Raw genomic sequence first — 24219 nt, 5'->3', positions numbered from 1 at the left:
TTCAAACTGATAGCATTTAAGCTTGGGGTAGATTAATGAATATCACCACTGCACTTGTGAACACTTGAAAGCCACTCATGGACAGGTTAAATACATGAAAAAGTGATACATCCAAGACTTTCTTTTCCTTTTATTTTCTTATTCTTCTCCTTCCTAAAAAGAAATGATGAATGCATCCACCACTTGCCAACCAAAATCTAAACGATCTTTATAGGATTAACTATGAAATCCCAGATAAGCACGCACAATTTAATCTAGCAGATCCAGTGTTGAAACTGAAAACTACAGCGCTAAATTTTTATAGAGAGATTTCATGAAAGTTTGTGGCAGTGAATCTGTTGCACAGAGCCTCAAATAGATATAATTGATACAGAAGAGTAACACGAGCTCATCAAGTTCTTCCCTCTGGTAGTACAAACTTTTTCTTATTCAGTAATGAAGAGTGCAGAATCTATAACTATAACAAAGCCAATTTTTGAACAATTACCCGGATCTAATTCTCTTCTCGCTAGATTTTCCATCAGATTTCAAAGTCCCACCTGATTCAGCTTCTGATGAAGCTTCCATTGACCTGGAAAAAGAGCTGGAGAGGTCACCATAGAGATCTACGACCCTTCTAATGTTGCTGTTAAGCTCTCTAATTAAGCCAACATTCCGGCTGAGGTTATCAGGGATCTTGGACTCATGGTTTTGGTTAATCTCATTAATTAGCAATCTGTTCTGATCCAAAATATCTTGCACTTGCACAAAGCTCTTCTGAAATGTCTGCACAACCTTGGTGTCTAGTTGGGTTCCATTTCCGATGCCTGTAAATATACTACCTTCCATTCTAAATTGACTTCAGCCAAGAACAGTTCTTGTCCTGCATCAGAAACAGCATGTATGAGGAAAATGAAATGGAACAAACCAAGCAACAAACTTTACAGAAGATGAAATCTGATGGGTACCCATTTGTTTATTGTAACTTCAAATACTTTTTACATATAAATAAAAAAACACAATGAACGGCCATGACTGAATTAGCAGGAAATTGTAGGGTAAAGCAGAAAGTGAAGTTTCAAACCTTGTTTGCCAGAATCTGGAACCAACGTATAGGTAAGCCACAATTCAACTGTTGCCAATCAACAATTGAATTACCTTTTAGTTTTAACAATATAGAGGTGAATTTTCCTATTCTTTTCTTTTCCTCTGTATTCTTTGGAACCAAACACAAGGATAAGGATATGTCTGCACCACAGACAACTTACCAAGTAGAAAAAAATCAGACATGGGTTTTTAATGACCTAAAAGCAAACGCCCCTTTTACCTATAAAAGGAACCTTTCCCTTCTGTGTTTTCTGAACCAACCTATTCAAAGTTTTGATTTTAAATTTTTAAGTGGAAAAGAATCTCAACAATAAAAGACCCCAGAAACCCAGTCAATGCCAAAGAATAGTCATTCTTTCAGAAGGAAAACAGCAGAGACACAAAAAAGGAAAAAACAAAAACAAAAACAAAAACAAAATTAGTCAATAAAAACCAGATGAAGAAACTTTACTTGCAGAGAACAATTTTGTATTGATTCTAAACTTCGCAGAAAACAATAAAATCAAGGACTCCCCGTACTCTAAAATAGCAATATCCAGGTTGGTAACAAGGCAGTGTTTTCTGATAAACATATGTTGAAAGTTTTGAGCTTCCAAAAGCTAAAGCAAAGAGAGGATTTTCCACAATTAACATACACACAGGGTCACCCAGAGAGAAACAAAGAAGCATAACTAAAATGAACAAGGATTAAAACATACCCATTAACCCAGATAACCCAGAAAAGTCTACAAGGTGCAAAAGGAAATGAAACTCTAAAATGGAACATATTGGGGAAGAGAGAGAGAGAGCCAATATTCTGGAGAAAAAAAACAAAACGGCAAGAAATTTTCTGGAGAAAGTAATACAAGGGAACAGAATTTACTTATTTACGAAAGTGCTGCTGTGCCGGCAGGCCAGAAATCATGAGAGAAACATGGAGCAGATCTTCTGTACATGAGATTTGATTGACAGCCAAGCCAGAGAACCAGAGCCGGAGTCGCTCTCTCTCTCTCTCTCTTAACTCTCGATTGTCGCCTCCTCGTTTTACTTCAAGCAACTTTTTACTTCATTGAATTCGTTGTTGATTGTCCTGTGGGCTGAGAGAAAATACAGTGTGTAAGTGTGCGTAGGTGACGCACTCTGTATCACAAGGACAAATAGTACCCGCCCCCACAAGAAGATAACATGAAGAGAGAAATCAAATCAAGCCCATCACAAAATGAGTGGATCATTAAGGTTCATAATCATAATTACTTAAAATAAACTCGAAAGTGACCCGATCGGAACAAGTAATAAACAATTCAGATTTTGATTCAACGCTAACAAAACAAATTGAAATGCTAATAAATTTGGTTTAAGATTTTAAATGAATCACTAACGTATGATAAAGATCACCATCTTATTAAGGAATTATAAGACAATCTTTTTTCAGCATTTTTTGTAACAAAAATTGTACAATCCTCAACCACATGTCTCCTGCGTGGACATTACATTTTTAACGTTTCAAATGCTTATAAAGAGATATTATCAAAGCCATTTGAACCATGATATTGAAAGGTGGACACTAATTTGATTGAACCAAACAAATTAATCGATTTGAATCGCAATGAATAGTTTAAGTTTGGTTTGATCAATAAAAAGTCAAATGGTTTAAAAACGAATCATACCATAATGGATCAATTCAATTGAAGTTTTGAACTTTTACAAACTGAACCGTCCTTTTGTATGTTTATTTTACTTTTTATTTTGTTTACATGTGTAGTTTTTGTATTGGATAATAACTATATAGATGTTGATTTTAACATTTTAACTATATAGGGATGGCAACGGGTCGGGTAGGGGCCGGGTATGACAATGTCATCCCCATCCCCGCCCCCGTCTCTGAACCCATCCCCGTTTATTAGGTTTCGGGGAATCCCCGTTCCCGTTCCCGTCGGGGGACTATTCCCCATTTATTAAGTTTCATATTACATTATCATTCAACACATCCAAATTAACTATAAAGTTCAACTCAACTATTCAAAAATCACATCAATATGAAATTCCATAAAAAATTAGGAAGAATTATGAGAGGAAAGTTAACTTAGGGTTAAACATAAATATTATAATTATATATATTTATTTAAATATAAACATATATATTTTCGGGTCGAGTTCGGGATGGGGACGCCAATACCATCCCCACCCCATATCCGTCGGGGATTTTTCAAGTTCGGGGATCCCCTGGCCCGATACCCATTTAGCCCCGAAATCTCCCCCCGTTAAGGTCGGGAACCTGACGAAGACCAGCCCCTACAGGGATTTTTGCCATCCCTATGTTTGTTGCCTTTACTTTGTGTCAAAAATATATAAAATATATGTCATTTATTTTTAAAATACATGTGCTATATTCTCTACCTTTGGATTGTTTTTTAATGATGTAGCAGTATTATAGTAAAAGTAAAGTAGATCATAGCAGAGAAAATCAGAGCAGAAAATTCGAATCCGTTTTAGAATGAAAGGGATCCAATTTGAACCATACCCACCCTAATCATATTAATTAATGTGTCACTAAATCAATCAAGCTCACACTGTTAGAACCGATAAAGCCAAAATAGCCCAAAGTCGGACATGTCCAGAATCGGGTTGGCCCGGCCCGGAATATTTTACAGCTTGGCGGGTCAACAAGCTTCGTTTGGTTCCGGACCAAAAAAAGCTTCGTTTGGTGGTACCCGCCTGAAATTACCTCGCTTCTTCTTCTTCGTCTTTCATTCCAGAACTGAACCAAAGATTTTCCCTCGAAACAAACACTGACCAGAAAAAAAGAAAAAAAAATCCACAGATGCTTTCTCCATGGACTCAATTTTAAACTCAGCCTTAGCAGAAATCTGCTCGGAGCTCCAAAACGGTCTCCCTCTCCAGACCCTCTGGCCCAGACTCGATCCTTCTCTCTCCTCCTCCAACCTCGACCTCTCTCCTCACTTCAAGCAAGCCCTATGGGACGCCCTTCGCTCCGTCCCAACTCTCAAGTTCGACGCCAAAAACGCACCGTATGGTCCGGCAGACCCTTCCATTTTGTCCTTCGAAGACGCTGAGAAGCTCAACCTGAAGCTCGTGGCTGACGAGGGTCTCAGGGACAACTTCATGGGCCTCTACAATGTCCGCTCCGCCAATGCCAGCTTGTCTAAGATTCAGCGGATGGCTCTCGAACGCCTCGTGACGGCTAGGTTCTATCTTTTGTTCAAAATCTGGTTTTGTGTGCATTTTCATTATTTTATAATGGTTTTTGTATATAAGCATGTCGGAATACGTATGTGTAAAATTGGTGATTCGATTGTGTATATGTGATTGTTTTGGTGGTTTTGATTTATTGTGTATATGTATGTATGTATGTATGTATGTCTGTGAGCTATCAACTGCGTCGTCATGGCTAGGTTCTCTTGGTTCAGAATCTAATTTTGCATGCATTCACAGTTTTCTATTGCTTTTAAATATAAGCATGCCAGATATGCATGTGTAAAATTGGGAATGTGATAGTGTATGTATGTTTTTATATGGCGGTTTTGGTCAATTGTGTATATATCTGAATAATTGGTGCTTTTGATTGATTGTGTAACTTGTGTATATATGTATCTATATGGGAGTGTTAAATTGTTAATTTGTTTGTGTTTTCTCAGTTTCACTTTTCGGTGTTGGATTGGTTTAGTGAGCCATGAATGGAGTTGGTTTAAATTTGTAATCTTTAATGTACACTTTAGTTCATTGTATTGTGGGTCGAGAACTGTTAATAGTCCAGCTAGAAATTTTTTATATATACATGAGAGGAATATGTTGTTAGACTAAGATGGAAGGTCAAATGATGGTATAAAGGCGGAAGCAGTGGTTATGTGGTTTTTGGGGTTCTTATCTCCCTCTCTCTTTTAGAAAAATGTTGAGTGATTGCAAGTAAACTTTGGGAGTCATGGGGAGAGAAGAGTTTTGTCGGTTCATTTGGTGAGTAATGGCTCATTAACAAATTGGGTTATCACAGGACAAATGGAATTACACAAAGTCAGCTTGCTAAGGAACTTGGCATTGAAGGGAGAAACTTTCATTATGCAGTGAAGAGCCTTGAATGTCAAGGGTTAATTGTGAAGCAATCTGCATTATTAAAGACAAAAGAAGCTGGTGACAGTCCGTTTGTGACTACCAATATGTTATACTTGTATCGACATGGGAAGCATTTAGGTTCTCAACAGAAGATTGAGATCACCAAGGAAGAACAGACTAGGGAGAGTTTTGGAAATGGAAATGAAAGTCCTGCAAGTGGAGATAACTTTGCTGGAAAATATGTTAAAGAGGATGTGCTTGTAAAGGACTATCTGCCAGAAATGAAGGCAGTCTGTGATAAACTTGAAGAAGCCAATGGCAAGGTCACATAACTCAAGTTTCTTCGAAGTTTTGATGGATCTATTTAGTTCAATCAAATTTTTGTTTCCTTCACTTACTAAATTTGTTTCATGTTATTTTGTTTTTAAAGGTTCTTGTTGTTTCGGATATTAAGAAAGATCTTGGTTACAGTGGAACTCCTGGAGGGCATAAAGCTTGGAGAAAAGTAAAAATTTAATTACTATCTATTTGCTCTTACACCTCTGAATCACCAATTTTCGAAGTTATGCTTACTGTTTTTCATTGCATTTTTCCCTACATACTGTGCTGCTAGGTTTGTCGCAGGTTGAAAGCTGCTGGTATCGTGGAGTTGTTTGACGCTAAAGTGAATGAGAAGGTTTCTTATTATTTTTATTTTTATTTTGTTTTACAAAATTGTTTTGCTTGACTATGTTTTTCAATATTGCGTTTCTTTTAAATCCAAATTCTCCTGCTTTACTGATTCACTTTGTTCTTCTTCTTCTTTTTTAAATTATCTTAGAAATAAGTTTCCATTCCTTTTTTTCTAATTAAATTATCTAAGGTACAAGTTCGTAGTCATTTTTCTTCTAATATGATGTTCTTTTCTTGCTTTAGAATTAGATGTTTATGTTCACTTTTGTTTTTGTTTGCAATATTTGTGTTTAATAGAAAACCTAATAAGTTCATTTTTTATATATATTACCTTCCTTATTAAAATCCTGATAAATTATGATCAGAGTTCTTTTCATTGTTATGTTCTTAAATTTTGTTGCTGTTTTTCGGGGTAATAAATAATAAGTTCAATCTGTTCAAGGGCAAGGACCCATCATGTTAGTTCATTGGTCCTGACTTGATATCCCCTTTCACTTTGGACAGGTTGAGTGCTGCCTGCGTTTTCCAGAAAATTCTACTCAAATGAGTCTTGAGCCAAAAAGTCTTTCACATGTAGATGATCATTGTAATGAAGAACAGCAGGTGAAATACGGAAAGAGAAAGAAATGTCAAATCACTGATCAGCTTGTAGAACTTCCAATTGAGCAACAAATTTATGAATTGATAGATTCCACAGGATCAGAAGGTTTGACTAGGAATGAGGTATGTGCATTAATTTCTTGACCAGCTATATTTTCTTTAAAGCATTGCAGTTTAATACAAACTCATTATTATTGATGTTAGCAATGGAATCCGTTGTTATTCTTTTAGCATGGGAAAGCCGAGGGTCTTTTTTTAATAAAGACTGGCGTGAGGTACAATTGCCTTGCTCCTGTCTAAGCTGGCTGCTCATGCAGTCATGTTGGAAGTGCCTAGAAAGAATATAATTAATATACCTAGTTAAAAAGGGATATGAGCATTTCTAAATAGTTATTGTCTATCTAAGTTTCAGAGACCATAAATTTGTAATGGTTCACTTCCATGGTTTACTTTCTGATGTCATTGTTTACTTGCATGGTTTACTTTCATACTTTCATAAAAGATTGTGTTTCAATTTTAATTCTCAGAATTTTCATATTTTCTACAAACAGGTTCTGGAGAGGCTTGGAATTAACAACAAAAAAAATTGTAACCGGCTTGCTGGTATGTGGTCTAGGTTTGGGATGAATATACAACCAGAAATGCACCAAAAAGCCAAGACATATCGATTTTGGACATCTGTAGAACACAATTCTGAATCGGCTAATCCTTTTCTTAATAAATCAGAAAATGCCAATGAAAATAAAATTACTGACCTATACATTGGCAGCTCAGATGCTCTTGACAGGTCAGGTCAAAGTCAAACTCGTTCAGCCTATGATTGTTCAACTTTGAAAGGTGATACTGCTGGTTCCAGAAACATGAAAATTAGATACATTAATACTGAGCCTTCTGGTGGATCTCCTCGGTATAGTGAATCTAACCATATGCTTCTTTGTCCTGGAAATCCCCAACCGTTGTTTCTTGAGCCAAAAGATACTACTTGTGACAGTAAACTTAGTTTATTGAGCACAGTGGAAATAAATGGTGCCTCACTAGAAACACCACCTGCTGCGTTAAAGCCACTTGGTTCTGGATCAGATCCGAGGTATCCATGTCTGTCTTTGACCGAGGATAGCACTAGAAGGGAAAAAAGGATACTTGAGCGGCTACAGGTTCTTGTCATCATCCATGACCTTGAGGCCTTATCTTGGCCTTCTTTTTTATCTACTTGTTGTATATTGACAACTAAATCTATTATTTTCGTTCTCTTGTCTAGGACGAGAAGTTTATTTTAAGAGCTGAGCTGTATAGGTGGCTTGTGAGTCTGGAGAAGGACAAGTGCACAACAACAGACAGGAAAACTATTGACCGAATTTTAAAGAAACTTCAGGAACTAGGGCACTGCAAGTGCATACATATTAACGTCCCTGTTGTCACAAATTGTGGTCGTAGTCGTACCACTCTAGTGGTTCTGCACCCATCTGTTCAGAGTTTAACTCCTGAACTAGTTTCTGAAATTCATGATACATGGAGGTCTTTTGAGATTCAAAGTCGGGGCCAGTGCTCATCTCGATGGAAGAAAAGTGGATCATTTCCTGTACTGAAAGATGTTCAGAGGACTCAGAACCATGTCGGTACAGATATCCGAGCCATGAGATCAGAAGCCATGCGCTCTAATGGATTTATTCTGGCAAAAATGATTCGTGCAAAGCTGCTACATAGTTTCCTGTGGGATTTCCTCTCTAGTTCCACAGGATCTGATGATGCTTTAGCATCTGGAAAAGATGTCATTGAGTTAAAAAATCCTCACAGCAGAAGCAAATTGTTTTCACTAGAGGCAGCAATCAGGGCTATTCCAATTGAGCTGTTTCTACAAGTTGTGGGCTGCACTAAAAAAATTGATGATATGCTTGAGAAGTGTAAGAGGGGTTTGTGTCTTTCTGACCTTTCAGCTGACGAGTACAAGTCTTTGATGGATACCCATGCAACTGGAAGGCTATCATTGGTCATTGAAATTTTACGGCGATTGAAGGTATGATTGTTTGGTTGCATTCAAAATTGGTTCGTTATATGTCTGCTGCATTTAAACCCATAAATCAGCCCTGAATGTTTGGCATTTCAAAGGTCATGCACTGGAATTGACGGATTGGTGGTAGAACTTAAATTTGTTGGGGTTTTGTGTCCCTAAAATCATGAAAGCAGCTCACTGATGTCATTGTCCAGAACATGTTATTTATCTTATATGCAATGGTCCACTATAGAAATCTGATTTGGACTCCAGTGTGCTGAAAATACTACCAGAAATTATGATACTTGTGATTTTTACGTTGAAAAGGTGACAGCCAAAAGCTTTGGATGAGATTACCCAATCAGAGCGTACAATAATCAGATTGCTTATTTTTGAGTTGTTATATTGTTCTGCATCTCTTATTGTGGTTCTTGTGCAACAGATCCTCATATCTGGTTCAAATTCGATTAAATATCTGGAAATAAAACTCTCATCATTCATAAACCCTATTCTTTGATTCCTCACTTCTGTTCATTGTAGTTTGGAGAGAGGGACCCTTTATGTCCACCTTGTGGGTTTGCATTGCGACATGTTGAACAGGCTTGTTTGCTTGCACATTGTAGATTTACGTTAGCATGCTAATAACTAATTTTTGTTGTTGTTGCAGTTGATTCGAATGGTTAGTGATGAACATTTGAAAGATGCAATTAAAGTTCCTCATGCCATTTCTACACATGCATTGGAGTTTAAGCCTTACATAGAGGAACCACTTTCAAAAGATGCAATATCTTTGAGTTTTAGATCTGTTGATCTTCGCCCACGAATCAGACATGATTTTGTCCTGTCAAATAGAGAAGCTGTTGATGAGTATTGGCAAACTTTAGAGTATTGTTATGCTGCCGCTGACCCAAGAGCTGCTTTACATGCATTTCCTGGATCTGCTGTACATGAGGTATGTGCACTTTAAGAATTTTTTTCTTCTTAAAATTTGTAGAGGGTTCTTATAAACTTTTAGTCCACCATAAATTTGATAGTATGCTGTTTCTTTTATATTTTTCAAGGTTTTTCCCTTTTCAGTTTTTGAATTATATGTCTTGCACTGGATTATTGCCTGTAACTCTAGGCTCTCTTGCACACACCCCAGGAGATTGAGTTCGACCTTTTAACTTTTCAAGAAATATATTTCAGTTCAGATAGTACAATTATTTTTTGCTAAAATTCTACACGAATACCTTTACCGGTTATCAGTGGTTGTATCCTTTATTGGGTGGAGTCCACATGAATTTGTATTTCTTAGGATTGCCTTGATATTGGAGTACAAATACTGCCATAGGAAGAACTGGTGGATCAACTTAGCTGCAAAATTATCTTATTTTCTTTCCACAGGTGTCCCTGTACAGGTCATGGACCAAAATTCGAGTTATGACAGCTGCTCAGCGTGATGAGCTCTTAAAGCGAGTAGAGAAGGATGATCCAAGTGAAAAGCTTTCATTTAAAGAGTGTGGGAAGATTGCAAAGGATCTCAATTTGACCCTGGAGCAGGTTATATTTTGCTACGATTTGCTTACGTCTCTTTCTTATCCCTTTCATGCTGTATCAATAATAACCTGTTATGCAAAAATCAACATTTCGATCTGAATCGATATTTTCTTTATCATTTATGTTTGCTTGTCCCTGTAATGTCACTTGCAGGTGCTTCGTGTGTATTATGATAAGCGCCATCAACGTCTTCATGGATTGCAAAATAAAAGGGATGAAGTTCAACCTAAAAAAGGTAGACGTGTTTCACGAAAAAGGAAGAGATCTTCTGAACAAGAGTCAGTAAACTTCACTGAAACTGATGAGGTAACTGCACAGTTGGAAGAGCAGGGGAATGCCACATTATCTGACTCTGTAAAACAATTCATTGAAGAAAAAAGTCTCTTGGTCATTTCTTCAGATAAGCATGACACACATTTGGAACCATTGGCTGATCATTTAGAAACTGGGCAGGAACCGGAACCAAACAAAGATGATGATGGGTGCCATTCAATTATTAGCAAATGTAGTTTTTCAAACTTGAAATCTACACGTACTTACAAAAAAGAAAAGTTGCAGTCCACACGTCAACGGAGGTTTTCGTGGACAGAGGAGGCTGATAGGTAAGGGAAGAAGATGTAGATGATGCATGTCAGCTACTTTCCTTTTTATACCTTTTCCATTTTTCCTGTGTCATGTTGCTCCACATGCATTTAAAACTAAGACTTCAATTATTTATTTTTGAAAACATATTTATCTTTGTTTCCAGATTTTTCCTTGATAACTCTTCCCCAGTAACAATACACCAAAAACTGTTGCTCCCTAAACCCCCAACAGGACAACCAACTGACACAGGTCCTAGTCAACACATATCCATTGGCGTTCCATTCGTTTACATATGTTACAGATAAAAGCTGATAAAGGCTAGCACTGTACTCAATAAGAAAGCAGATATGTAAACATTTTCCGATCATAAGAACAATCTGTTAAAGCTAGAAATGCATTCAATCGTATATTAAAAGCATGGTGGAGTTATGCCTTTATTATGAATTAGAAGTTAGCAGTCAATCATATATTAAAAGTGTCAGTCAATGTCCTAGACCCAACAATAAAAGCTAGCAGTGTGGTCAATCGTGATTAAAGGCATGGTTGGATCTTTCAACTATGGGTCCCTGCATATGATCCTCTATTATTGTTGGCCTAGGAGATTGATCGATGTTTGCACATTAAATTTTCTTGGTCAAAAGATGAGACAGAGCACAATTTTTTAAGACTGAAGGGGGGATTTCAATATTTTCTCCTCCATTTAATACATGTAAGCTGTATACTCTGTTGGCGTTGGTGATTTCTTTGTCGTCTTGATAGATTGTTAAGTAATTTTTGTCTGACATCCAAACAGCTTAAGCTTTTAGGTATAGTGGTAAACTAACAAAGTTTATCATGGTTTTAACCTTCCAATATTGGTTGAATCCCACATATTTGTCTTTAGTGATGTAGAAAAGCTCACTTGTGAATGGAATGTCAGACTAAATAATTGTTGGCTCATTTCCTAACAACTTCATTTGGGAATAGTGGTAATTCAACAAACTTTATCAGGTTTATCTGATCATGAAGAAGAAAAGAATATGATTCCTTTTGTTCTTTGCATTTGAGCATTAGTTACCCATTTGCATTTCACTTATATTGGTATCATCCTTTCAGGCAATTGATTATCCAATATGTAAGACATCGTGCAACTCTTGGGCCAAAATATCACAGGATAGATTGGACTTCACTTCCTGACCTTCCAGCACCTCCTAGTACCTGCCAAAAACGAATGGCATTACTCAAAAGTAACAAAAGATTTAGAATAGCTGTAATGAGGCTGTGTAACGTGATTGGTGAACGATATGCAAAGTTCCTGGAAAAGACTCAGAACAGATCACTAACCAAAGATGATTGTAGGCTGCTTTTGCGAGGTTCGACGGGGGAAGATAATGACAGAAATCTTCCTAATATCAGTAATCATAATCAAGGGACAGGTGTTCAGGAAGAACCATGGGATGATTTTGATGACAATAACATTAAAAGAGCCCTTGAGGAGGTCCTTCACTACAAGAGGATGGCTAAATTGGATGCCTCAAAACGAGTTGGATCTACCTGTCAGGACTGGTCAGATCTTAACACAAATGCTGAAGAATATGTAATTATCGAATCCCTACACCTTAGATTTTATAAATCTTAACGTTGCCTTGTCATATCCGAAATAGATTTTAGTGGAGCGTGATTAGGTTGCTGAATGAGTCATGTGTTTGACTAATTCTCTCTGTGTTTCCCTCTCTCTCTCTCTCTCTCTCTCTCTCTCTCTCTCTATATATATATATATATTTGTGTTCGTGTTCTTTGATATCCACTTGCAATGGTATTGTATCTTATTTGATCGGTTTCTGGTCCCTTTTTTCCTTAGTATCCAAATATCTGTATATCATCTGCAATTTTATTCACTTGGAAGCTGGCCTAGTTCACTGAATACTATTTACCTACCTTCAGGATCCGCAGGAATCTGAATTAATTGCATCAACTACTCCATACGAGGATGTTCAGAACCATAGTGGAAGAGGATTGAAAATTTCTGCACGAAGATCATGCTGTCAACACCTTAATGAAAAGTTTTTTAAGCTTTTGCATGGAGTTAATGTTAGTACACAAGTCTACAAATCTTTGGCCGTTTCTAATGCTGTAGAGCTGTTTAAGCTTGTCTTCTTGAGTATCTCAACAGCACCAGAGGTGCCGAATCTGCTCGCAGAAATTCTACGGCGTTACTCAGAGTGTGATCTATTTGCAGCTTTCAACTATCTTAGAGATAGAAAAATCATGGTAGATCCTTGAGTTTTGTTAATTTTACATGCTCATGTTAGTCTTGTAGTAATAGGGAAGTGAACGTGAAGATCTAAAAAAATTCCCTTTCTATTTTCCATAAATAGTTTCATTCCTAATGTTTTATATCAAACTGTCTCTATGTTTGTATATTCCTGTTTTTCTAATTTATGAGCTGTATACGTTTCATTCCTGATGAAATTTCATTTGGCAGGTAGGGGGAAATGACAGTCAACACTTTTCTCTCTCACAACAGTTCTTGCATAATATTTCTATGTCACCATTTCCTACTAACTCTGGGAAGAGAGCTACTAAATTCGCTCATTGGCTCCGTGAAAGAGAGAAAGATCTTATGGAAGGGGGGATTGATCTCTCTGCAGATTTACAGTGTGGGGACATATTCCATTTGTTTGCTCTAGTTTCTTCAGGTGAACTGTCAATTTCCCCATGCTTGCCAGATGAAGGCATGGGAGAGGCTGAAGATTTGAGAAGCTCAAAACGTAAAATTGACAGCAATGAATTTTTAGATGGTGATAAGACTAAAAAGCTAAAATCATTTGTGGCAGCAGAAGGTGAAATTATTTCCCGTCGAGAAAAAGGTTTCCCAGGTATCAAGGTATCTGTATATCGTGCATCATTTTCTACAGCCGACGCTGTAGATTTGTTCACAAACGATACACCTTGTGTGAAAAAAATTGGTGGGAGTTATCAACTAGATAGTACTTGTGGTCAGAATATTTTATCTCATTCTCACCATATGAAAGAAATCCTTGATTCAAGCAGCACTGTCCGTGTATTAGAGAATTGTAGCAACTCGCCTTGGGAAGGTATGGTGCGGTATGCTGAACATTTGCTGCCATCATGTTCTTCTCAAAATCAATCAAGTCCCATCCATCCCGAGGTCTTCAGGTCCATTTACAGTGCTATTCAGACGGCTGGAGACCAAGGACTGAGCATGGAAGATGTTTCCCGAATAACAAATATCCCAGGTTTGGATTCTATGACTTTTTTTTATGTGTGCATGTTAATTCGTATCTGTAGTGTGTGTGCACTCTTATGCATGCGTTAGTATTGATTATCTCTTGATGTTCCTTTTAGGAGAAAAGATGACTGAGTTTATCATTGACGTGCTTCAAACATTTGAACGAGTCTTAAAGGTTAGTTTCTTAATGATTTAGCAATCTGAGAATAATTTCTCATTGATAAAGTTTGTTGGTTTTTCACTATGTGTGCATGTTAATTCGTATGTGTATTGTATATTCTGACAATCCCCCTCGCATGTGGGCCTCTTTCTACTACTCCTGCTCTGATACCATGATAAATTCATTTGATTTGCCACCATTTCTTAAAAGTTTAGGTTGTTAGGATGTGGGACAACAACTATTTTATATTCCAATTTCTAACTTTGTGTTGTCCTCAGCTGGAATAACCTTAAAGTTGTGTGCCAAATTAAAGTACAATTAGGAATTCTTTGATTTAGGATTTTATTAACAGTGGAGAGATGGTTTTCTTTTTGTTGAGGTATCAACCTGAAGGCATTGTTGTCACTTTTTAAGCGGAGGTGCCAGACATTAAAAGAACTGTTTCAAAATTACTTAACAGAGTTTTGGCTTTAGAAATTAGGATTAGCATATTTTGGCTTAAATTTGGATCTGAAGAAGTTAAAGCGTGTGATTTCAATACTTCAATCAAATCTGATGATTACAGCTAAACATTGCTGCTTTATTCACAGGTCAATGCTTATGACTCCATTCGTGTTGTTGATTCTTTGTATCGTGGGAAGTATTTTATGACTTCAGTGCCAGGGATTTGTCAAAAACTTGAACCACCTTCTGAGAGAAAACCACAAAGAGGCAATGATGGCGATAGTGGTTGTGCTCATTTACAGGGGGATATAAATATGCATGTTGATGATGTTCATAAAGTGACATTTCTTAATTTCCCTGAAGAGGTTTGTGAGCTGTCATATAAAAAACAGACTAGCAGTGAGCTGGAAGGCTGTATGAAAGGCATAGAAGTTTCACCTAGAGGGGATGGTGAGGGTGAATCTTCTAAATCCTCTTCGGGTAAACTATGTGTGCCAATATTACCATGGATAAATGGTGATGGGACCATTAACAAGATTATCTACAAGGGACTCAGGCGACGTGTTCTTGGAATTGTGATGCAAAATCCAGGGATATTAGAGGTACTTTGCATCCTTCGGGTTTATATAATTCTATTCATGGCTAGCAAAACATTTCTTTTGGTAACTTATGTCACCTTTGCCGCCCATAAATCAAATGTTGCGGAGGGTGGAAGCTTCAAATCTGAAGTAACTAGCCATGTCAATATAGATATTTCAATCTTACAATTATCTTGCTGAAACTTTTCTACTTGTACGTTGCTTTAATTTTCATACTCACCAGGCATTGCTAGTGAGCGCTGGATGCAGCAGCGAGGTTCCCTTTGCTGCCTTTACTGTTAATATTATTTTTGCTTACAAGATAAACACATTGGTTATAAAATTGTTGTTGAGGCTGCTTTCCTCTGGATTATCTCAACATTCCTGTTGGTCTGCTTATTGATTTACCTATGAGTTTCATTGTTCTGCTCAGTCAGCCAGCAAAATATGCTAATTAGGGTTATCATAGTTTAGCGAAAGATGTTTTCTTCTCATTAAAGTTTTGCCATTATGTTTGTTTTTCTCGTTATGGATGATTGTCATTCTGCAGCTGTATACAAATGGAACGTCAATGGATATGTGTTGACTAGGACCTGTCACAGTTGGTTGTCCTGTAGGGGGTTTAGGAAGATTTTTGGGTCAGATTGGGCATATCAAGTTTGAACAAATAGCTTTAATTGGAAAGGCTTTACACAGATAATGTAGTTTATTCTCACTTCTTCTGTCTTTATTTTCTGTGTTAGGATGAAATTATCCGCCGGATGGATGTACTGAACCCCCAGGTATTCCAACTCATAATTTGTTGTATGAACTAGTTTCTCTACCAATATATTGTCTGCCTTTTCTTGTTATGGTAGAAATTATGTCTGATTTTTTCTATTTCAATGTAAATGCTAACTTCTAAATTTCTTACAGAGCTGTAGAAAGTTGTTGGAGTTGTTGATTTTGGATAAACACATTTCTGTGAGGAAGATGCATCAAACTACATCCAATGGGCTACCACCAATACTAAGGACTCTCTTTGGAAGCAGCTTCACTGAACGAAAGCTGGTTTTCCGTGAGCATTTCTTTGCAAACCCTACAAGCACGTCCTTGCTGTAGACGTTTAGCGTCTTGTTCTAGATCTATTTTGGAGCTGTACTTGTTGTTCGACGTGCTTTGTGGGTTAAAGTTTCTTGTACAGGATGTGATTAAAATATATGCATTCACAGATTTGGCAATTTCTGTATAGCTCTGCAATGTATGAGGTTCTGAAAAATCAGTCTTATGAAAACATGAAAATGATTTTCCATTCCCAATTCCCTTTTCTCGCGGAAAAAAAAAAGCTCCTCACTGTAATTTTTGTTTCCAATAGTGGTGCCCTGATTGTACTTGTGCCTTTCTTTACCTATGCTTTAGCAAAGGTACAAAATAAAAATCTTGTGCTGTAGCTGATGATGGACTGATTTTATTTTCACCTTCCTACTGCCAACTTGTTGATGCTAACTGATGTGGCCTTCTCTTGTTATATATAAGTCCCGTAGCGCTAACGGGATTTAGCATAGTGGAAAAGGGCATTGACTTGCATATTAGTGGTTTCAGGTTCGAATTTTCATGGCACCTTGATTGTGTGTGTGTGAGAAACCCTCCTCCTCCTTCTAGTTTAGATTATTGCTTGTATTATAAAAAAATAAAAAATTCCATGACGGTTTCATTAGTTTAGATTGTTACTTGTATTTAAAAAAAATAAAAAATTCAACAACAGTTTCAAAATGAACAATTGAAATACTGTCACATCAATTGAGATCTAAAACAATGAAATACGAGTTTGTTTTTTTTTTTTGTAAGGATGAAATAGGAGTTGATGCCTCTAAAACTATATGTCATATAAAATTACCGGGTTTTATAATTCGAGTGGTATTGTGTATTTATCTTCACATCCAAAAGTAATAGCATAACAAAAACTAAGCAGATATCATGCAATTTCAACCAAGTACAAAACAAATACAGATGTCGATCAAGCAAAATGCACCCATAAGAAAATTGCATGACTTATAGTCCAGTCTGTGAATCAATTCACTATGAAAATCAAAGTCAATTACAAATTAAAAGGAGAAAATTAGCTTCATAGACAGCTAAACCACTTCAATTTGAATATCATTAAATTCAAACAACATAAAAAGAATATTTTGTGAAAAGACGAACATTTGACTGGCAAATGACTTTTAATAAATGTCAATAAATATTTGATCATATAGTATGTTGCAAAATCAAATATTTTGAGACGTCTATATAAGATATTAATAAATGATTGTCAACGGTTGATTGATCATTTATACTTTAATGACGTAAGACCAAAACATATAACATGCACATGCAAATTTTACTTTATAAGTAAACTTATATTCTCAACTCTTCTTTTTTCGTAGATTTAACTAAAGTACATCTATTAAGTAGAACCTCTGTGACTATCTTACACTAAAATTACAACCAATTTAGGTTTTGTGATTTGAGAAAGTGTCAATTACAAAAAAGTATATTTACAAATTGTTAATGGCGTTCTAAAATTTATGTCTCAATGACGTAAAACCAAAACATATCATATACATGCACATGTAAATATAAATTCAGATCGTTGGATAATTATTCTTAATGACATTTCAAAATAGTAATCGTGTACTCATTTTTTATCTTTCTAACTTTTTAATCTCATTTGCATAAGGATTGTGATGGAAATTGCATCGATAAAATGAGATTTAAAAAGAAAAAAAAGAAGAAGAAAAGAATGGATCATATGTTGATTTAAAGCGACAATAACAACCAGGTCTCCATGTGTCACCTGCAGATAATAAACGGTCTAGATTTTCACGTATATGATTTGTTTTGCCCGAACGTATATGATTTGTTGACTCCAAGGTCCAAAGTTTCTTCTGCAACCAAGTCACACGTGTGGCCCACCCCTTGGTTGCCCGTCTGCTGACGTGTGTGCACCAGATTCGACCTCCTCTCCCTCTGCCTCTCTCTCTCCAAAGCTGTCCTTCTTCTTCAACCCCTCTCTCGCTCGCTCTCTGAAACTTTTGGTTTCCAGTATCAGAAACCAAGAAAATAAATTTCCAGAATGAATTAGCGTCTTTTTCATCAAGAACAACGAAACCCATCAACCCAATTGTTCAAAGAAAAGCAAACGAATTTTGAAACATGGCTGAAAGTGGCCCATCTTCATCCCCAAAACCCCTGCAACCCTCAAACCCCAACAGCATTGACCCAACTGCAGCATCAACAGCAGCAGCCACAAACATTATAATTAACCAAAACCCATCAAACTCTTCCGCAAACCCACCAATTCCATCCCCTTCAGCTCTCGCCCAATCTCCTCAAATCTCATCCCCTCCCCTCCCTCCTTTGTCCAACATCTCTCTCCCTCAAAACCAGCATATTACACCCACTGTTGGATTAGATTACACGCAAAAATTGAACCAACAGCAGCAGCAACAGCAATCTCAGTCATTGGTGCAACAATCCCAGAATGTGAATGTGAATTCCATGTCCAATTACCAGCTCCAGCAGACCCTGCAGAGGTCTACTTCGATGTCCCGAGTGAACCAACTTCAGCAACAGACTCAGAACCAGCAGCAGCAGCAGCATTTTGGTATGATGAGGCAGCAGGGGGGTTCGTATCCGCAGGTGAATTTTGGTGGCTCCGGTGCTATTCAACAGCAGAATCAGCTGCAACAGCAAAACCAGCCACAGCAGTCGCAGCAACAAATTGGTGGCGGAAACTTGTCGCGATCTGCTTTGATGGCGCAGAGTGGCCACTTACCCATGTTGTCTAGCGCTGCTGCTGTGGCAGCTGCACAATTCAATCTGCAGCCGCAGATGTTGGCCTCGGTATGAGTTTAATTTTCGTCATGAAATTTGCTGTTTTTCTTTTGATATGGACAGGTGAATGCGGTGAGTGTGCGTTTCCAGAGTACTTGTTGAAGGAAGTGGAAATGCATTAGTTGTAGTGTTTTTTGTAACAACAGAAGTTTGTTGATGTGTTTTTCTGTGAATGTTATGTTGGGATAGCCGGTTGCTTCAATAAGGGCAAAACCATGCTACATAGTTATGCTACACTTCCTGACTTAAGTTATTCATATCCTAAATGGTGTAGTAAAGTACATCATTACCATAAAAAATCAAATGCAAACAAATTTTAAATTGTAGAAAACAATAATATTTTTATGGTATATCAAAGCCCTTTTCAATTCCGAATTGAATATTAATGCATCAGTGTTGTTGGAGTGATAGACGTGTTGCTTTGGTTTCTTTGCTGTTGCATAATATATATAGCCAGTCAAGTAAGCAAACCAGTGAACTTAATGCTTTCCTAAAATTGGAAATGTTCTTGTTTAACAATACCAGTAAATTCTTTATGCAGCCGAGACAAAAAGGTGGGCTCGTCCAAGGTTCCCAGTTTCATGCAGGTAATTCTCCTGCGCAATCTTTACAAGGGACACAAGCAATGGGGATGATGGGATCCATCAATTTAAGTTCTCAACTAAGAGCTAATGGGGCGCTCGCCTCTTTTGCTCAACAGAGAATGAATTCGGGCCAACTTAGGCAACAATTGGCCCAACAAAGTTCTCTCACCTCTGCACAGGTATAATATTGCATACTTTACTCTTGCTTGATCTGGTGATTTGGACATCTTCTACTTTATTCCACCAACTGCTACATTTATCTGTTTTTCAGTTTCTTATATGTATATGCAAATTATTATATGAAGTTGGGAATACGGAGTACTCACTTCAGCTGGTCATGTATGGCATGTAATGAGTATTTCTTCAGTTTGAATTTCTCTCAATTGATTTGTCTTAAGTGTTGGTGTTGGTGTTGGTGTTGGACCCTGCAAAAAGGGCCAATGCAGTGAGGTCGACTTGCTTTTGGCTCTGCATTTGTAGTCTGAACTGTTTCAGGTGAATGGAGGTTTTTTGTTCTTGGGTTTGAGAGGAGAAATTCAAACTGTAAAATTCCAGTTTCTGATTCTAAGATGGTTTTGGATATAAGAGAGTGGAGAACCCGTTACCCTAATATTCACCATTTTCTTGGTGAATTTTCCTCTAGTCTTGTTTAAAGACATAAGCCAAAGGTCAGACCATGTATGATGTATCAGGTTGCTCTATTGTTTTCAGGTTGCTCTATTGTTTTGCCTTTCCTTGGTTGATTTATATTTCAAACCTTCATTTAAGATCTGCATGTAACAAATGAATCAGGATCATCTACCACAATGGCACTCCTGCTTTTGTAGCCAACTATAAAATTGCCAAAATACCTGTTTGATTTTACATGTGGGATATCACTTTTGAGGTATGTGCATGCTTTATATTCCCCTTAAATCTTGGAAAGTGTATAAAGTTATAATATAGTATATTGTAGAAACAATGATGTCAAGATGCTGGATTGGTTTCTTAGTATCATGTGCAAGCCTCACCCTAGTACCCAATGAGGTCCTAGGTTTGTACCTAGCAGCAAATGAGAACCCAATTAGGTCCGCCCAGTAAATGTATTTTTCTTTCTCTTTTGGTTGTTGTTGTCATTTACTTGTAGCATCCAACATTAGCCTATTCCATATCAGGTCTAACCATACGTAGGATCATTTTTCGTTTCTTCTTTTGTTTGGAAATGGATTCAATCATTATGCAATGATCCACTTTGTTTTGTAGTGGCTCCCCTTAATGGATAATTGTGTAGAATTCGTGTAATTTTAACGTTGTTGCTACAGTATTACCATCTTTCTTCCATGGAAAGATAGAGATGTATTTATGAAGTTTGACGATCTTTGGCAATGCTGTTACTCTATGCATGTCTTTAATGTATATATTAATTCATGGTTGAGACATTTAATCTGAGTTTATAAAATACAGGTTCAGAGCTTGCCAAGAACACCTTCACTTGCATTTATGAACCCCCAGCCATCTGGGATGACTCAGAATGGACAGCCAGCGATGGTGCAGAATTCTTTATCACAACAGTGGTTCAAGCAAATGCCAACCATTTCTGGCACTGGCTCACCTTCATTCCGTCTTCAACAGCAGAGGCAGCAACAGGTTCTCTATCAGCAGCAGTTGGCTTCGCAAAAGTCTATGCCCTTGAACCAGCAACAGTTATCCCAGCTTGTACAGCAGCAGCAACAACTGAGCCATCCACAGCTCCAACAGCAACAGCAACAGCAACTGCAGCAGCTGCCGCAGCATCAACAACAGCAGCAGCAAATACAGCAACAATCACAGCAACAGCCCTTGAATCAGCAGCAGCAGAACTCCCCGAGAATGGCTGTACCTGCAGGCCAGAAATCTCTTAGTTTAACAGGATCACAGCCTGATGCTACTGCATCTGGTACAACTACACCAGGAGGAAGTTCAAGCCAAGGAACAGAAGCAACTAACCAACTTCTTGGGAAGAGAAAGATACAAGATTTAGTCTCTCAGGTCTTTCCTTCTTATTTACTCAATTTTTTCTTTTGCTTTTTTGGTGTGTATATGGGGTTGGGGTATGTGCTAATAAATTTCTCATTGAGAACCTTTTCTTCCTGCCCAGATTGATTCACAGGGAAGGCTGGATCCTGAAGTTGAAGATCTTCTCTTGGAGATTGCTGATGACTTCATTGATTCTGTGAGGCTCGGTGACATGCTAACATTTTGTACTATATATAATGACGTCTGGTTGCATATCATCTGTAGATCACATTTGGGCAACTGAGATACATCTCAACTTGTCATCTGTAGGATATACAAGTCCTCTTAATCATGTTTGTGTGGCCCAAATCAATTTTTATATTGCTAACATGTACTTTTCTCTTTCCAAGTTCTGCCTCGTCAAGCTTTTTATGACATGTTGCATGGACATTACGTACTTATCCTGTACCTATTTCAGGTGACAACATATGCATGCAATTTGGCAAAGCATAGAAAATCTTCAACGTTGGAGTCCAAGGATGTGTTGCTACACCTAGGTTTGTGCTGTACCACATCTCATCTCCATATTTCTTGTAATTATTGGTGAATTTTTTATGTTATAGAAGTTGCATAACTAGTTTACTGTTCTCCCAGTTTGATGATTAGAGAAAGATCTGTATGAGTTGAAATATGATGCAAAAAGAGAGGTTGATGAATATGCATACTAAAGAAATCATTGAATTTAACTGATCTGTCTCATTGTTAACAAATCTGTGTTCATATACTTAATCTGATTCGTGTCTGAATCAGACCAATGTACTCCTGGCTGTGTATTTATTTGTCTTTGGATTTGTTGTTGGCCCCATGTTGTGCCCTATCGTTGTGCTTATCTTTCCCTGTATTTTTCTTCTTGATTTTACTTATTAGATTTTGAGTTTTCCAAGTATCATCGGAGTTTATTGATTATCAGAAATAATAATAATAATAATAATAATAAGGCTCACGGGTTGGATAGTATCGTTATTTTTTAGTAAATTATGAGTTTTGAAGTTCATTAAGGTCAATTTTAGGCTCATGGGATGAATCTGAGGCTTGTGGAGATATCTACAATAATAGCATGGAAGCTATGGTAGCATTTAACAAAATATTGGGCACACTTATCCTTTATATAAATCATAGTTGGCGCAAGTGTACCAAATTTAATGCATTAAACTAATTTTGCAGAGAAAAATTGGAATTTGACAATTCCTGGATTTTCAAGTGAAGAGAGGAAGTACCAAAACAAATCTGTAAGCATCTTCGACATCTTGGAATAAACATTGGTGCATCTGTTTCAAATAGGATAAGTACTTTTTAAGTTGAATATGCTATGTTTGTTTGGTTGAATTTGTAATCAACTATTGAAACCACAAATCTCTCTCTCTCTGGGTGAAACATTGCCATGATCTCATCAATCCCATATATGCCCTTTTTAGTACAATCCTTTATTTTATTATTATTATTATTATTATCAAGTCGATTGAAGAGATTTATTGGATATCTTGCTTATAAGTTATAACATGCAGTTGTCAAGTGATCTACACAAGAAGCGTTTAGATATGGTAAGCTGCAATTTTATGTGTATATGTGTTTCCTTTCAATATTCCTTTGTTTTTAAGCAAAAGTAAAAGCTGGTCTACAACTAACCATTTGGTCAGATACGGACGCTGATGGAATCATCGCACCTGGAAACGAATACCAATAATCCTAAAGAGATGATGAGAGGGTTTGGCAATCCAGTTGGTGCCAACCACTTAAGACCTTCACTTGGTGCAGAACAGTTGGTTTCACAATCAACTGGTTCTCAAATGCTGCAGCAAATGACGCGATTCTAAGACATCAGTTATCAGTGTTTATTGGGTCTCCTTGTGGATTTAAGTTCTTAGATATGTTGGTAAGCTTCCTCATTCACTAGTTTTATGATTCCCTTTCATCCTTCTAGGCTAGAAACTACAATAGAAGTACAGCAAAACATGATCTTCTCGGAGGAATATAATATTTCATTTTGAATTGACCCTTAGATTCCCTACTTAGGAGTCATCTAACCTAAGAGCCATTTTGACTTGGCCCCTATTGTCCAAGCTATCTAGTTCAGTTTGCATCTTATCTTAGGTCATGGGATTCCCCAAGCTTCGGATTGGTTCTAGTGCTTACCAGACTTTAGTTCATTGACATTGCTTGTAAATCTGGGTTCGTTGTTTGTCGCTTAATCTTTTAACTGTTTTGTACCACAGGTTTTGGCTAGCAAAAGCAGGAGCAGTATTTGGATTGATAGAAGCACAAATCTGTAATTACTTGCTAAGAAAAAGATAATTAGGTGGGTTAAAGTCAGTGTAGTAAGCTACAGCATTGTCTTTTGAATTTGTTGATCATTTGGGTTGGACTGGCATTTTTCCATTTCATAGGCTCATAAGGCCAACTCTCAGCCTACTAGAGTTTGTTGGGTTGGGCTTTGTAATCTAATTTGTTATCTGTAGTTTTTTTATATAAATATTTTCTTGAAAGCTTTTTGGCTTGGATCTTATTTGTATGGTAATCATTTAAAAACAAGAATTGGTTGGACACCTTTGTACATTACATTTTTTTACTAATTTTGCTTGCACCCCAAGTGATCATGCATGGATTATAAAAAGTGGCAAACCAGATATTTACAAATTCATTGTGCAGCTTTGTTTTGTGATTTTGAGCTTTGTGATGTGACCCAAAAGCATAATATATATACATATATACTAGATTTGAATGGTGGGTGTGCGGAAGACACTAACGTTTCATCGTTAAGCTAACAGTCAACTCCAGTCCAGTTTAGCTCTGTTTCTTTTTTAGCCTAAATG

At 37.1% G+C, this 24219-nt stretch overlaps 3 protein-coding genes across 7 annotated transcripts; 2 read left to right on the top strand and 1 right to left on the bottom strand.

Moving 5' to 3' along the window:
- LOC18783734 (protein ELF4-LIKE 4) lies at window positions 270-2244 on the bottom strand. Of its 2 annotated transcripts, XM_020560808.1 has the most exons (3): window positions 1949-2244; window positions 1064-1242; window positions 270-862 (listed from the first exon to the last, which is right to left on the bottom strand). In XM_020560808.1, the coding sequence occupies exon 3, from the start codon at window positions 826-828 to the stop codon at window positions 484-486; it is 345 nt and encodes a 114-aa protein (XP_020416397.1). In that variant the 5' UTR covers window positions 829-862; window positions 1064-1242; window positions 1949-2244; the 3' UTR covers window positions 270-483. The 2 variants fall into 2 exon arrangements, with proteins under 2 accessions (XP_020416397.1, XP_007215169.1); XM_007215107.2 differs by lacking the exon at window positions 1064-1242 and having other exon boundaries at window positions 1949-2242.
- Window positions 3588-16370, top strand: LOC18783623. 4 transcript variants are annotated; one of them, XM_020560487.1, is made up of 18 exons: window positions 3588-4271; window positions 5075-5456; window positions 5564-5638; window positions 5747-5809; window positions 6310-6528; window positions 6957-7559; window positions 7664-8419; window positions 9063-9347; window positions 9782-9937; window positions 10088-10240; window positions 10388-10536; window positions 11615-12095; window positions 12443-12769; window positions 12984-13758; window positions 13868-13926; window positions 14502-14957; window positions 15677-15715; window positions 15849-16370. In XM_020560487.1, the coding sequence occupies exons 1-18, from the start codon at window positions 3898-3900 to the stop codon at window positions 16032-16034; spliced, it is 5538 nt and encodes a 1845-aa protein (XP_020416076.1). In that variant the 5' UTR covers window positions 3588-3897; the 3' UTR covers window positions 16035-16370. The 4 variants fall into 4 exon arrangements, with proteins under 4 accessions (XP_020416076.1, XP_007217094.2, XP_020416077.1 ...); XM_020560488.1 differs by having other exon boundaries at window positions 3589-4271; window positions 6957-7008; window positions 7180-7559; window positions 10088-10536; XM_007217032.2 differs by having other exon boundaries at window positions 10088-10536.
- On the top strand, window positions 17915-23979 carry LOC18783895 (transcription initiation factor TFIID subunit 12b). The gene is made up of 9 exons (XM_007216917.2): window positions 17915-18800; window positions 19333-19554; window positions 20819-21382; window positions 21492-21566; window positions 21828-21906; window positions 22574-22638; window positions 22915-22950; window positions 23047-23282; window positions 23623-23979. Exons 1-8 carry the CDS (start codon window positions 18111-18113, stop codon window positions 23221-23223), a joined length of 1908 nt encoding a protein of 635 aa, XP_007216979.1. The 5' UTR covers window positions 17915-18110; the 3' UTR covers window positions 23224-23282; window positions 23623-23979.

This window comes from Prunus persica, chromosome G3, assembly GCF_000346465.2.
Source record: "Prunus persica cultivar Lovell chromosome G3, Prunus_persica_NCBIv2, whole genome shotgun sequence".
Classification (NCBI taxonomy): Eukaryota; Viridiplantae; Streptophyta; class Magnoliopsida; order Rosales; family Rosaceae; genus Prunus; species Prunus persica.
Note: the sequence above shows the minus strand (reverse complement) of the source record. Positions and strands in the feature narration are given on the sequence as shown.

Bases quoted from the DNA above. Each gene is read 5' to 3' on its own strand.
- LOC18783623 (XM_007217032.2), top strand. From the start codon at position 3,898: ATGGACTCAATTTTAAACTCAGCCTTAGCAGAAATCTGCTCGGAGCTC. The intron at 12,096-12,442 runs GTAATTATCGAA...ACCTACCTTCAG, and splicing joins ACACAAATGCTGAAGAATAT to GATCCGCAGGAATCTGAATT. The intron at 15,716-15,848 runs GTATTCCAACTC...AATTTCTTACAG, and splicing joins TGGATGTACTGAACCCCCAG to AGCTGTAGAAAGTTGTTGGA.
- LOC18783895 (XM_007216917.2), top strand. From the start codon at position 18,111: ATGGCTGAAAGTGGCCCATCTTCATCCCCAAAACCCCTGCAACCCTCA. The intron at 19,555-20,818 runs GTATAATATTGC...TATAAAATACAG, and splicing joins GTTCTCTCACCTCTGCACAG to GTTCAGAGCTTGCCAAGAAC. The intron at 21,907-22,573 runs GTTTGTGCTGTA...CTAATTTTGCAG, and splicing joins GGATGTGTTGCTACACCTAG to AGAAAAATTGGAATTTGACA.
- LOC18783734 (XM_020560808.1), bottom strand. From the start codon at position 828: ATGGAAGGTAGTATATTTACAGGCATCGGAAATGGAACCCAACTAGAC.